The following is a 12,902-nucleotide window of genomic DNA, read 5'->3' on the forward strand; positions in this document are numbered from 1 at the left end:
CCAGGACAGCCAGAGCTACATAGTGAGACCCTGCCTTGAAAACAAAACAAAAATTAGCTATACCAACTGCTTAGAAAATACAGTAGCCAATTCTTTGTAAGACTAACACTTGAGTCAGTTATATGTCATTTCTAGGCATCTGCATGTCTCTAGATCAGCCTCTCTTACAGTACGGTTTCTATCTTCAATCACCTAGGAGTGACTCAAATGGAACATTCTCGGGCCCCTCTCTCCAATCCTTCTGAATCAACAATGTGTGGTCTACTGAAGGCTCCAGAAGATTCCAGAGATGCTAACATTGCAGAGTCTCTGTGTAACACACTCTTCTTATTTTTAAAAAATATTTTATTATATATATATATTATTAATTTATTCATGTTACGTCTCAATTGTTATCCCATCCCTTGTATCCTCCCATTCCTCCCTCCCTCCCATTTTCCCCTTACTCCCCTCCCCTATGACTGTGACTATGGGAGACCCCCTCCTCCTGTATATGCTCATAGGGTATCAAGTCTCTTCTTGGTAACCTGCTATCCTTCCTCTGAGTGCCACCAGGCCTCCCCATCCAGGGGACGTGGTCAAATATGGGGCACCAGAGTTCGTGTGAAAGTCAGCCTCACTCTCCACTCAACTGTGAAGAATGTCCTGTCCATTGGCTAGATCTGGGTAGGGGTTTGAAGTTTATTGCACGTATTGTCCTTGGCTGGTGCCATAGTTTGAGCAGGACTCCTGGGAACACACTCCTTTGAAATGGGATATTAGTTAAATGATTAGGGTAACTAAAAAGGAAGGCTGTGTGCTGTCGCTTTGCATTTGTGAATCCACTACTCCACCTAAAAGGAAGACTGAAACAGAGTAGAAACAGAAGTCCTTCCAAATTGTCTCTTATAAGAAACAACAGTCTAGTCAGGCTAACACCAGAGCCAGCCTGAAATTATTGCTTGCACTGGTGATGTTCTCAGTGTCTGGGAGGCGAGGGCTGGGGACAACTCTCATCTGTGTTGCCGTGGAAACCCTGCATGTCCAATTCACCAACTTTTCTTAGGCTCCTAGTCCCTGCAGTCACTTTGCACACCAGTAGGCAGAGTGGAAAGCTGTCAGGTGCTAAGAGAACTTCATAAAACTTTGTTGACATGGGTGACAGTATAGATTTTCACTTTTTTATTTAAACTTACTAAGAATATAAATATCTTTTTAAAATGTAACTTTGTGTCTAACTCACATCTAATTTTTACTGCTTAAAAACCTCAAATAAGCTGGATTTTTGAAATATATGCAGATGCTGTTTCCCTACTGCTGTATCAGTGCACTTTCAAATGAGCCTGTAACTTGTGCACAAGTCTGACTCACCTGTGCCATTCTCAGGTGTGGTGTGTGAAAGCTTCAATGTGGCAGTTTCTCTCTTCCCCCAAAGCTACTGAAAGATCTGCCTTTGTCCTCATTTTTAAAGGCACAACTACTTTCAAAAAATGTTAGGAAAGAAATGAAAATAAATTGCTAATGTTGGTTATGAGTAAGAACATGAGATGTACAGACTGAGGAGAGTGGGAACGGGTTGGCACGCAGGGATCTGTAACTGTCAGTCGGTTAGCCGACAAATGAGGCAAATATTTGGGATTTTCTCGACCAACCTGGAATCTGGTGTAGTGAGTGTTTTTCACGGACGTTTTTCAACCTTCTAAGAAGAAATGAAAAGCAAAACTAGATACATGCTGAGTTTGGTATCTGAATGACAGAGAAAGAGCCATCTCTCAGCCACCCCATAGCACTGCCCCAACCCTCACTCTACAGCCGACTTAACATACAAAAATGTGGTTTGTTGTTATTAATTTGGTTTGATTTTTCGAGACAGGGTTTCTCTGTCTAGCCCTGGCTGTCCTGAACTTCCTTTGTAGACCAGGCTGCCTGGAACTCACAGAGATCCGCCTGCCTCTGCCTCCTGAGTGCTGAGATTAAAGGTGTGCACCACTTCGTCCAGCTTTTGTTGTTTTTAAGTAGACAGAAAGACAGATAAATAAACAGAGAGTTTTTTTTTTTTTTTTTTTTTTTGAAAAAGAAGTAAATAAAACAGTAAAATGGGTGCATGTGTACAGTCAGAGTCTGTGTGGGGCAAAGACAGAAGCAAGGACAGAAATCTCTTACCACTCTTGTCGGTGGGAGAAACGACGCGTCTGCAGCATAAACTTTGACTGAAAGGCTTGCCCTTTACTGTGAATTAGCCCCCTAGTTACTGAGTAAAATTTAACAGGAAACCAGTCAACACGGAACAGCTGCGTCATTTTTATTGACCAATAGTAAAACTGTTCTTTTAAAACAAAACCTAACAGCTGATTCTGCTTACATTCAAGGATCTTCCCACAGGTACAGTCACGACTCTGTTGGCAAAGTTTGAGAATAAAATATAAGTAAATAATGAAATAATTCTTAAATAAACTCTTCACTCCAAATAAAAATACTTCTGCAAATACTTCCCAGCATCACCTGGTACAACAGTCCTTTTTTTTTTTTTTTTTTTTTTTTTTTTTTTTTTTTTGCTAAGCTCCTCCAGGGTGTGATCCCAGTTCCACTCATCAATCAAGTGTGAATGAGTGAAAAACGAAAATAAGCTGTACCTTAAAGCCAATACGTTTCCTGATAAAAGTTAACTCTTCTTTCTCAAATGGTTTTAAAGGTATTTTCTTCTGATTTAAATTTAAAACTTTCTCAAGATGTAGCATCATTTTTAAAAAAATTTTCAACATTTTATAAACTTATAGTAACTGAATTTTTATTACTATTAATGCAATTGCTAATAACAAATTTTCCCTATATGGGTGCTTGAGAACTCATTTTAAACAAACAACATCGGGGTAATTTCTCTAAGGTGATTAGAAATACATGTATTGGAGAAATATTTAAACTAGCAAATTTGCTTATAAAAATACATACACATATGCATATACATATACATATGCATATACATACAGTCACTTTCACTCTGCTCTGTCTCCCAGGAGGAAAATTACTTCCTAGATCTGTCGTCTCAAGGCCCACAGTGTTTAAACCAGTGATGGGAACACACACACATATATATATATATATATATATATATATATATATATATATATATATGTATATATATGTATACACACACACACACATATATGTATACACACACACACACATATATGTATACACACACACACACACATATATATAATCAGATACAGGTAGCTATAATAGTAGCATTTCCATTCAAAGCAATTGTTCAGACTCCCATGAGCTTCCAATATCCCATTTCCTTCAATGCTTTTCTGGTCTTGTTTTATTTCCTCCAATTAAAACAAAATAATAAATTTTAAGCTACGACAAGGAGGAGCCACATGTTATAACCTCCTACTTTCACTGCCGTCCCCACCCTCTCTTGCTGCTAACTCCTTCAACTCTATCTCAACAAGAATGTACACCCAAGTCAAAGAACCCACAGTTTCTTCAGCTTGGACGGAATTGCTCATGGACCGTAAGACCATCCATCTCAGTTGCACATATAGTTCCTTCGTGATTCCAGACACACATAAATTTAACAGATTTATATGCATTTAAATATTTAACAGGTATCTAAAAGTGTTCAGTCATATGTATTTTATGGGTTGTATGTAACCTATTTTGTTTTCTGAATCCACTCTGAATCACACTCGATCTCCATAAATTACATGTCCATAGTCTATGTTCTAGACGGTTCTTAAATTGTTCACTGGAGTGTTGGTGACAAAAGTGGAGCCTTCTCTTGGCAAATTTCAGCCAGGGTCAGCGTGGATTTAACCATTTCATTACAGAGGGGCGAGCAGCATGGCCTTCAGCGATCTCTTCTCTCACAGCGTTGCCATCTCCAGATGCCGTGTCACGCTCTGAAATCAGAAGGCACACAAATCACATCCAAACGTCTGTAAGCCAGAGACTGAGCCTGGGTAGGTTTTATTTTGGTTTTGTCTCTTAACTGAATTTAAAACAGATCTTTCCAGAATTCTCTGCCACCTCTGTGGAACAACTCCGAACCAGTCTTCCAGCTGAGACAGCACCCCTGCGTTCTTTCTCGCTATACCTGCCATCACTTATGTATGGTACACATGTAGCTCCCCCTCCCAGACATAATCTCACTCTGTCCCTAGAATTTCAGCTTACTGAAAGCAGGACTCGCTCACCTGCCTCCTCGGCATGCGTAACAATGCTTGGAGCATGATAGGCACTTCATACGTACTCAGTAAATGATCAAACGCTGCAAGACCAGGTCTCTAAAAAGGAATTTTACATTAACTGCATTTTTAAAAAAAGGATTAACTTTTTGGTGTAACTCGAGAAAGTAGCTGTCTTGTCTAAAAGTAGACCTTGCTCTTCATACGAGAAAGGTTTATAAGACTTAGCATTTTCTAGAGTGACATGTTCTGCCTCTAAGAGGAATGAGACATGCCTGTGTTCACAGGGCACATCCTGAAATAGAATGGTGCAAGATCAGTGTGGCATGGCAGCCAAATAGGCAGGGAGCACTCTTATGCCTCGCCCAGCTCCTTAAAAAAAAAAAAAAAAAAAAAAAGACTCATGAATTTCTATTCTTGGACATTGACTGCCTCCCCCCCAAAATAATAATAATAATGAAATTTAAAACTGAGATAGGTAGGATCAGGAATCCCACCTGCCAAGAGATCTGTGGGCAGCAGTAGATAGCACTCCGAAGAAGATCCCCTGCAGCTGAGAACCCTACGGTAGTGGGCCTGGGAGTCACTTCATCTGTTCCTACGGGGTGGGCTCAGGTGGGTGTGTGAGGCGGTAATGTGAGGCCTGTGGCAGGACTGAGGAGCCATGCTCTCTCCTGTAGACTAGCACACAGAGAGGCCAATCCCAGCTAGACAAGGCACAGGCAAAGAGGGTGGCCTGTTCATTCCTTCCAGACGTTCTTCACTCCTTCTCGAACCAGAGGTTCACAAAATTTACATGAATAAAAGACTTTCAAATACCATAGATCAGGAAAGAAAAAAAAATCCCACCTAACTGATTCCCTCTCATATTTCTATTAAGAATATCCATTCTATCCATATTTGGATAGAAATATCTTTATGTAGTATACTATATACTGATCACCAGGAATATATATATATATACATGTGTATATATATATATATATATATTTCTAAGACTTTTATTTAGTAGCCAAACATCAGGATCATCTGCAAGCAAACCAGAGAGAGTGCCAAACTCATATGAAGGAGGCTGTGCAACCAAAGGGAAGCTGCCAATGGCCACAGCATGAGGGACTTAGGCGTGCTCATCAAGAGACTGTTGCAAGGAGCCATTATATCCTTCCAGGCATCCCATCCCAGGTACCACGTAAGGGCCACAACAGAGCGCTGGAGATATAGTTCAACGGTAGAATACTCATCCAGTGTTGACAAAGCTCTGGCTTCGGTCTCCAAGGCCATGAAAACTGACCAACACAACAAAGGCAACACAGACCAGCAACAGAATGAAATGCTGGCCCAAGAGAAAGATTTGGGCGCAATTTTGTTGTTGTTGTTGTTTTGTTTTTCAAGACAGGGTTTCTCTGTGTAGCCTTGGCTGCCCTAGACCTGCTTTGTAGACCAAGCTGGCCTCGAACTCACAGTGATCCGTCTGCCTCTGCGCCACCACGCCCGGCTGTTGGGTGCAAATTTAAATGAGCGAAGAAGGTTGAAACTTCGTCCCTTCACAGTTCTCTGTAGCCCATGTTGTTAAGAAAGCAGAACAAGTGCCAGGCGTGGTGGCGCACACCTAGGTCCCAGCAATCAAAGGGGAGGGGCATGTGTTGCTCTGAGTCTGAGGCCAGCCTGCTCTACCCAGTAAGTCCCAGGCCAACCAAGATTACATAGTGAGAGTCTGGCTCAATTAAAAAAAAGAAAAGAAAAGAAAAGAAAATACACAAGAGGAGGAAAATGCTTGAGGCTGTGAGGTAAACCAAGAAAATCAATCTCAAATCTCAACTCCTAAGCACTTCCAGATCTGGGAGACAGACCGTTTCCAGGTGCTGGGAAGAGCGTGACGAAAAGGAGACCAGTGAGCACTGGGCTAACTAAAAGGCTGTAGAGCTAGTTAGGGGCTGTGGGTAGGCAGCGCTAGATACGCTGGTGGCCTTAATGCATTTGTCTGCATACTTCAGATGAGACTCGCCTAGAACGCTATTCAGACCTTAAGTTCCAGCTCTTTGCTTTGTCAAAGACTGCAAAGATACGTCACATGATTTAATCTCTGCATGGAATTTCACACGCGAAGGGCCAGAAACACAGTCTAGGTAAAATGGATTTGAGTGACTCCTTCCTATGTGGAGGAGGTATAGCTTATTGACACTAATGAACAGTTGTGCCTAAACGTTGAGGGTTTAAGAGTGAATTTGATTTTCTCCAAATGACCTCTTATTATATACTTGCTTTTTAATTTTATTCTTTTTTAAAAATATATTTTATTAATTTATTTCATTTTATTCTTATTATGGGGGGGGCAGTTAAATGCACATGAGTAGTTTGCCTGCAGAAGCAGGCGATCTCTCTGGAGCTGACATTGCAGGTGGCTGTGAGTCGCCTGAGGTGGGTGCTGGGATGCAAGTAAGGTCCTCTGGAAGAGTGATACGACATTTCGTTCAGCACCAGGCCATCTCTCCAGCCCCAAGAGTGCAGTTGTTTTAAATTGCTTCTTTTTTTTTTTTTTATTAAGATAAAGATGATGTTTTGATATTTGTGTCCATTGTAGAAAATGATAAAATTAACCTAATTAACATACCCCTCCACCATACAACTTTTAATATTTCAAATCTATTCTCTTAACAATTTTGAAATATGTAACGAGTTATCATTGCCAATGTATGCGCTGGAGGCGTAAGCTCTAATGACAGGTGCTGTGTCATGTATTGATTTCTTTTGATGGAGTCATGCTAAATGAGCTACTTTTAACCTAATAAGAGTTCTACATGCCTGACCTTTTATCAGCGAGATAAGCAAACGCGTGCATGGAATCTTCTTACTTCAGTGCACTGCTCACCAGTGCAGAGCCCAGTCAGGGAGGCCCTGCTACAGTTTTATTACTCCCTGGATCTCACCAGAGGGATTAATTCTTATCAGCTCCAAAATTCATAAAAACACAACTATTCTGTTTTATTTTTCCATTTGATGAAAAAGGCGGAGGGCTGAGGGGAGGAAGTAGGGGAGGAAGAACAGGAGGAGGAGGAGGAGGAGGAGGAGAAATGTTCTGTATTTTTTATCTTGGCTCTTAAAGCTGATCCAACAAATACATGACTGCTCTCTTTCTCTGTGGAGTTGGGCGAGAGATAATTTTGTCTGGTGAGTCTATAAAACAGAACACCAATGATTTCAAAGAACTTTGCATGTCTTGGTTGAGTGCTTTTTAATGGCAGATTTGCTTTTGTTAATTCATTAAAGCATGATAAACTTTACGAGAAACCATAGTGTCCCCAGAATTATCGATGATACTTGTTTTGAAACTAGCAACAGCAACCAAACTCAAGGACCACTAGTCTCTCCCCTGAAGAAAACAAAGAAACAAGCTCATTTAGAGCGACACTATATTCTACTCACTGGCTTTTACAGAGATTCGGACTGAGACCAAGGTCACCTGCTTAGCTTACCTGTGTGGGAGGCTGAGGTCCTGCTGGGCGACTTGGCTGCCTCGTACTGGAAGAAAGGAAACTGCAGGCATCTCCCAGTCACCCTGTTACATATGCCCGACTGGCAATTGCAAGTCTCCTTGCAGTCCATCCCGAAGGTGCCAAACGGACAGTCTGAGGGCAGAGAGGATGCTGCTTGTTAATCATGGGGCTCCCTCCACCCCAGCTCTGATGATAACCTTAGGATTTGATCGATTTCCTAGACTTTGACTGAAAAGTGAAAAAAAATCACTTTCCAAAAACTCCAGGGTTTGAAAGATGAAAGTTGGGGTCGTAAATGTGGAACAACATAGTCATACAGACAACACCTGCCTCAGGCTTAATTAAGATCATGATTTGAAGCTGAAGTTATTTAGCTACACATAACCAATCTCCTTAGACCAGTCCTTTAAGAATACTTCCCTTTTTCCTTCCTTCCTTCCTTCCTTCCTTGTTTGCTTTCTTTCTTTTCTTATTCATTCAGGGTTGTGTGCTCGAAGACATATGTGTGCATGCATGTGCCTGTGTGCCTTTGTGTGTGTGTGTGTGTGTGTGTGCGCGCACAACTTGTTGAGTTGTTTCTCTCCTCCCACTGTGGGTCGTGGGGTCACACTCGGGTTGTCAGGATGACAACAGGTGCCTTTATCCACTGAGGCTTCTTGCCAGCCCCATCCTTGGACTACTCCTAATTCTATTTGTTTTCTGCATAGATGACACAGAGTCTTGCAGGTTATCTTGGTCACAGCTCAGGAAGGATGGGAAACTTAAGAGATGTAACCATGACCTCCTCAAGTAGTTTGATGGGCCTGAGTGTGTCCTTAGTCTACAGAAGCTGACAATTTACTGTTTTAAGGGGCTAAGAGGCCTGTCAACCCACCTGACCAACAGACAGACAGTCCTCAGTCTGCTCCCACACTCCTAAAATCCCTTATCTCTCAGAACAGCACTACGCCTTCACCAACTTCCTCGGCTGCTAAGAGACTCACTGATCAAGCTCTCTTCAGAGAGATAAGATGCTAAGTGAGGAAGAAACCTCAGTGTTTACATGCCTGAAGGCTTGCACACCTAGCAACAATGGGGAGCTCTTTCAGAGCCTCAGTGTTTAATACTTAGACCAAGACATGTTGCGGTGAAGTAAAGAGGTCTGTCCCTCATTCAAGGAGTGGGATTTGTGGCATGTTTGACAGCATCTCAGTAGGCTAATTTAGCAGGAGCTGTATAGAACAGTGGTTCTCAACCTATGGGTCACGACCTCTTGGGCAACTCCATATCTCCAACATTACAATTCATAACAGTAGCAAAACTACAGCTATGAAGTAATGACGAAAATAATTTTATGGCTGGGGGGGGGGTCAGCACAGCAGGAGGAATTGTATTAAACGGTCACAGCGTTAGGAAGGTTGAGACCCACTGGCAGAAGATATATTCTTTTGGCATGGGGACGCACCCTTGCTAATGCACAGCCCCACATGCACAAAGACAAGTCGTGAGGTTTTGGAGAGGTTTAGCCACCCAGCAGGGCACTGAGTGGTCAAGAAGGACATGCATCAAGTAGATCTTTAAGGAGATTTTGCACTGCTCTTCTTCCTGCCACTCAGGTAATCCAGGACTCCGCTGCTATGCCCTCTCCTTAGCCTAGGAAGGAAAGTCCTTAAAGCACATCTGGGAGAGCTCTCTGACTGAAAGGCACAGGGTTAGGGTGTGAACATCTTCAGCAAAGCTGAAAACGAAAACCTTAGCCCACTTCCCAGTTCCAGGTCCAAGGTGGCCCCTGAGGTCCTGAAAGCTGAGCAGATAGATAACATCCCTTAGATAAGCAGTATTGGCTGCCTAACGGCTAGCCGGCAACATGGGGTCAAAGCGTCTAAAATGCTAAAAACAGAAAACATCGGGACATACAAGCTGAAGTGTGTGGCTGGAGGAAGGGGTCCACCTGCAGCAGTGGGGACCAACTGACACCACACAAAGCAGCTAAGGCAGCAAATGAGCCCCAGTTGTTTCCAGCAACGAACAACTGAGCCCACCAGCAATGGGAAGGCTGCCAGAAAGAGCAATTCAAAATAGGTTCTTCATAGAATAGCTCAGTCACCTCTGCCTCACAGCTGGATTCTTTACCTCATGTCTCCGTCCATTCATAACCACATTTACAAAGGAAAAAGCATCCACCCCCTGCCCCGCCACATACGCTCGCTTTATAACAGACAGGACTGTGTTAACCACTTCCTCCCTAATTTCCTTATGCTGCTCCTTTCTTGCCAGATAAGCCCTGTAATTTCCAGAAAATACAGAGCCTGCTCAGTTGAAAGAGACGTGTATATGTGTGTTCACCAAAGAAATTATTTCCTTAGTAGCCCACTTCTTGTTGGTCTTACTCAAAAATAAGCTAAGCAAAGAATAACATTTTCTAGGTTTTTCCTCCTAGAATTTATTTCCAAACCTTTCATTAGTTTTTGCAGACTAAAGGATGATTAATTTATAAACTGGTTTTCTAAAATGAGAATTAATGAGATTAATCTTGATTCTGGAAGATTGTTATTTGGGAAAGGATGTAATTGTGTTGAACACATAGAATATAAGTTATTTAAAAAATTCTCAGAACTTGGCTTTCTGATTTTGGCAGCTTCTTTGCATTACACAGCTGGATGAAGCGATGGATGCACTGCCTTTTAATCACAATAGCATATAACGATGAGAGTATATGGCCTCTATCTATGGAGACAATTTAATAATGATTTCTTTATTTTTATACATTTAAAACGTTAATTTAGACACCAGGTTTGAAAACAAATTCCACAGATACATTAATGCATCATTTATCTCTGGTTTTTGTCTTAATTGTAATTTCATTTAATGTTCTTTTAAAAATGTTTTTTAAAATTTATGAAACAGTCACTTTTTTTTTTTTTTTTTTTGCAAACTTCTAGGTTGCTATTATTTTTGCTTGTCTTAAAACATTGGCTACTTTCTGCCCAGCTGAAATTTTTTAAAATGTAAAATTAGATTTATTCTACACTTCAGGGGACGCCCTTACAAGAACGTGAGTTATTTCGTTGGCTGACTTAAGCCCACCCTATGCCATAAAGCGCATTAGCTCTCACCAGAAATACTCGAGCTTGAACGAGGCACTTCTCCCTGTGAACTCTCTCAAGATCAAAGGCTGGTGAAATCTGGGGGCTAGAAGCCACTCTAAGGGTTATCTTGGGAGGGCCGCTGTAATCACTGACTTGCAGAGGAAAGCTCACCTAAACCATTTGTAACAGATTACCTGTCAAGTTTCTAAAGCCTCCCAGAAAAAGAAGCCACACCAGCTACCTTTGCAACTTTCTTTCTCGAGTCTAAATGCAGTGAGTGAGTGGAATGCCGTAGCCCTTGCTGTGTGATTCCTGCACGCTGCTTTCCAAACCTCTCTGCAGAAAACCCTTCTCTCTATATCAAACACCGCCTGCATCTGTCCATCCTCCCCAGCTAATTCAGAGGAGGAGCGCTCCTCCCAATCTGACTAAATGCCCTCAGGGAGCACTGAACAGTGGGGGGGGGGGGGAGCAAAAAGTTGCTATTTACCTTTGCAGATACCAAACTCGTCACCAAAGTCATCCTCCTCGCTGTAAAAGTGACACTTTAGCCCAGGACCACACTTGACACCATCCATGCCTGAGACTGTTCGGTAGCAGGTTTCTCCGGGCCCCGCGGCACACACCTGGCAGCAGCCACAGTCATCCAGCACGGTCCTCTTGCACCGCAGGCTGCTTCTGCACTCGGTATTGTCGCAATGCTCCGGGCAATCCACCGCGTACTTGGCGCTCCAGGCCATGCCCAGGTGCAGAGGTACCAGGAGTGTGGTCAGCAGCAAGAGGTTCTTCATATCTCCCAGCTGCCTCAGGCTCAGCCCCCTGCCGCCGTCGTCTTTGCCGGCTGGAAGCAGCCGTCCAAAGTAGTAGCTGAGCTTCTGCCTACACGTTTATGGGTTTTATACACTGCGTTGCCCGCATGCTTCCCCGTCATCAATTTCCTCAAGGCAGCGGCAGCGCTGTGCTCCTGCCAGCCTCTCTTGTTTTAGTTTATGAAATCCAGGATGAAGGCTGGATTAACACGCCACTGCCATCCAGGAATTGAAAAGCCCACGCTGATGTCATCTGTTATGTTTAGATGGTTGTTTTGCATGAGGGCTGAAAACCTCCGCTCACATCCGTCTCAAGGACTCAAGGACATCTGAGAAGGGGGAATAAAGAAAGTTGCATAGCCCCCTTCTGCACAGGAATTGCTCTGACACCGACATAATACTTAGGATGTAGCTTTGTCTTAGGGTCCCTTAGTCCTGACGAGACCAATACAGACACGAATCAAGCCAGAAGAAGCATCTATCAAATAATGATGATGATGATGATGACAATGACAACAGCAATAATATAATAGCATTTAGTATTTCCCCTCAACAAATAGCTATGAGGTCATTTGGAAGAAGAAATGGCTATACTGTGCTTTCTCAAGTCTTAGAAGAAAGAAAATATTTGGATAGAGGTCTTTCAAAGACTTCTTCCTTCCTCGCATGCTCCTCTTCAGCTGTAATTTCTAAAGCAATTTATGCTAGCCATGTGTTTAGCAAGACGTGCTGCAGCTAAACGTTTTGTTTAATCAATACAAAAATAAAAGAGGTAAGGTTGCCCTGGCATTGTTTCTGAATTACTCAGTTCTGGAAAAACTTATCAGTTGGATTGTTCCTGACCCAAACTCCCTGGGGAGAAGGCTCATCCATCACCGAGTCTGTTTGTCCAGTGACTGCATCCGCATCCATCCAGTCCTTCCTCTCACCTCCTGGCATCTATCAGAGCTTCAAACCGCCAAACGAGGCAGTGAGCCCAAAGAAACAAGCGGGCCAGCAGGGAAATAGGAACACAGCTCCAAAAAGGCAAGTCCCGGGAAAGGAAAACATTAACCACCAGGAAACAAGGTCTTAATGCTATGGAGGGATACAGAGTGTGGCCCACCAAGGAAAACAATAGTCCTCTTAAAGTCTTGGCTGGCCCAGGACCTTACACAGCAAGGTTTGTTCTAAGGACGATGCTAACCCTGAGAGAAGACAGGGAAGTCCTCACACTAGCTATATATTCAGTTTTAAGCTCCCCACCCCATTTGTCAACATGGAAATAAAGTCACTATCACTTGGTAAAGAAATGACCCAGTGAAGTGGGCAACTCCTACCTGTCGCAAACTGACTCTGGGGTGTCTAAAGAATTCCTCA

General features: G+C 42.7%; 1 protein-coding gene across 1 annotated transcript; it reads right to left on the reverse strand.

Moving 5' to 3' along the window:
* Window positions 1-3,447: 3,447 nt before the first annotated feature.
* On the reverse strand, window positions 3,448-12,178 carry Esm1 (endothelial cell specific molecule 1). The gene is made up of 3 exons (XM_051172496.1): window positions 11,225-12,178; window positions 7,646-7,798; window positions 3,448-3,887 (listed from the first exon to the last, which is right to left on the reverse strand). The coding sequence occupies exons 1-3, from the start codon at window positions 11,523-11,525 to the stop codon at window positions 3,787-3,789; spliced, it is 555 nt and encodes a 184-aa protein (XP_051028453.1). The 5' UTR covers window positions 11,526-12,178; the 3' UTR covers window positions 3,448-3,786.
* Between the last annotated feature and the right edge of the window lie 724 nt (window positions 12,179-12,902).

The sequence above is a fragment of the Acomys russatus genome, chromosome 30 (assembly GCF_903995435.1).
Source record: "Acomys russatus chromosome 30, mAcoRus1.1, whole genome shotgun sequence".
Classification (NCBI taxonomy): Eukaryota; Metazoa; Chordata; class Mammalia; order Rodentia; family Muridae; genus Acomys; species Acomys russatus.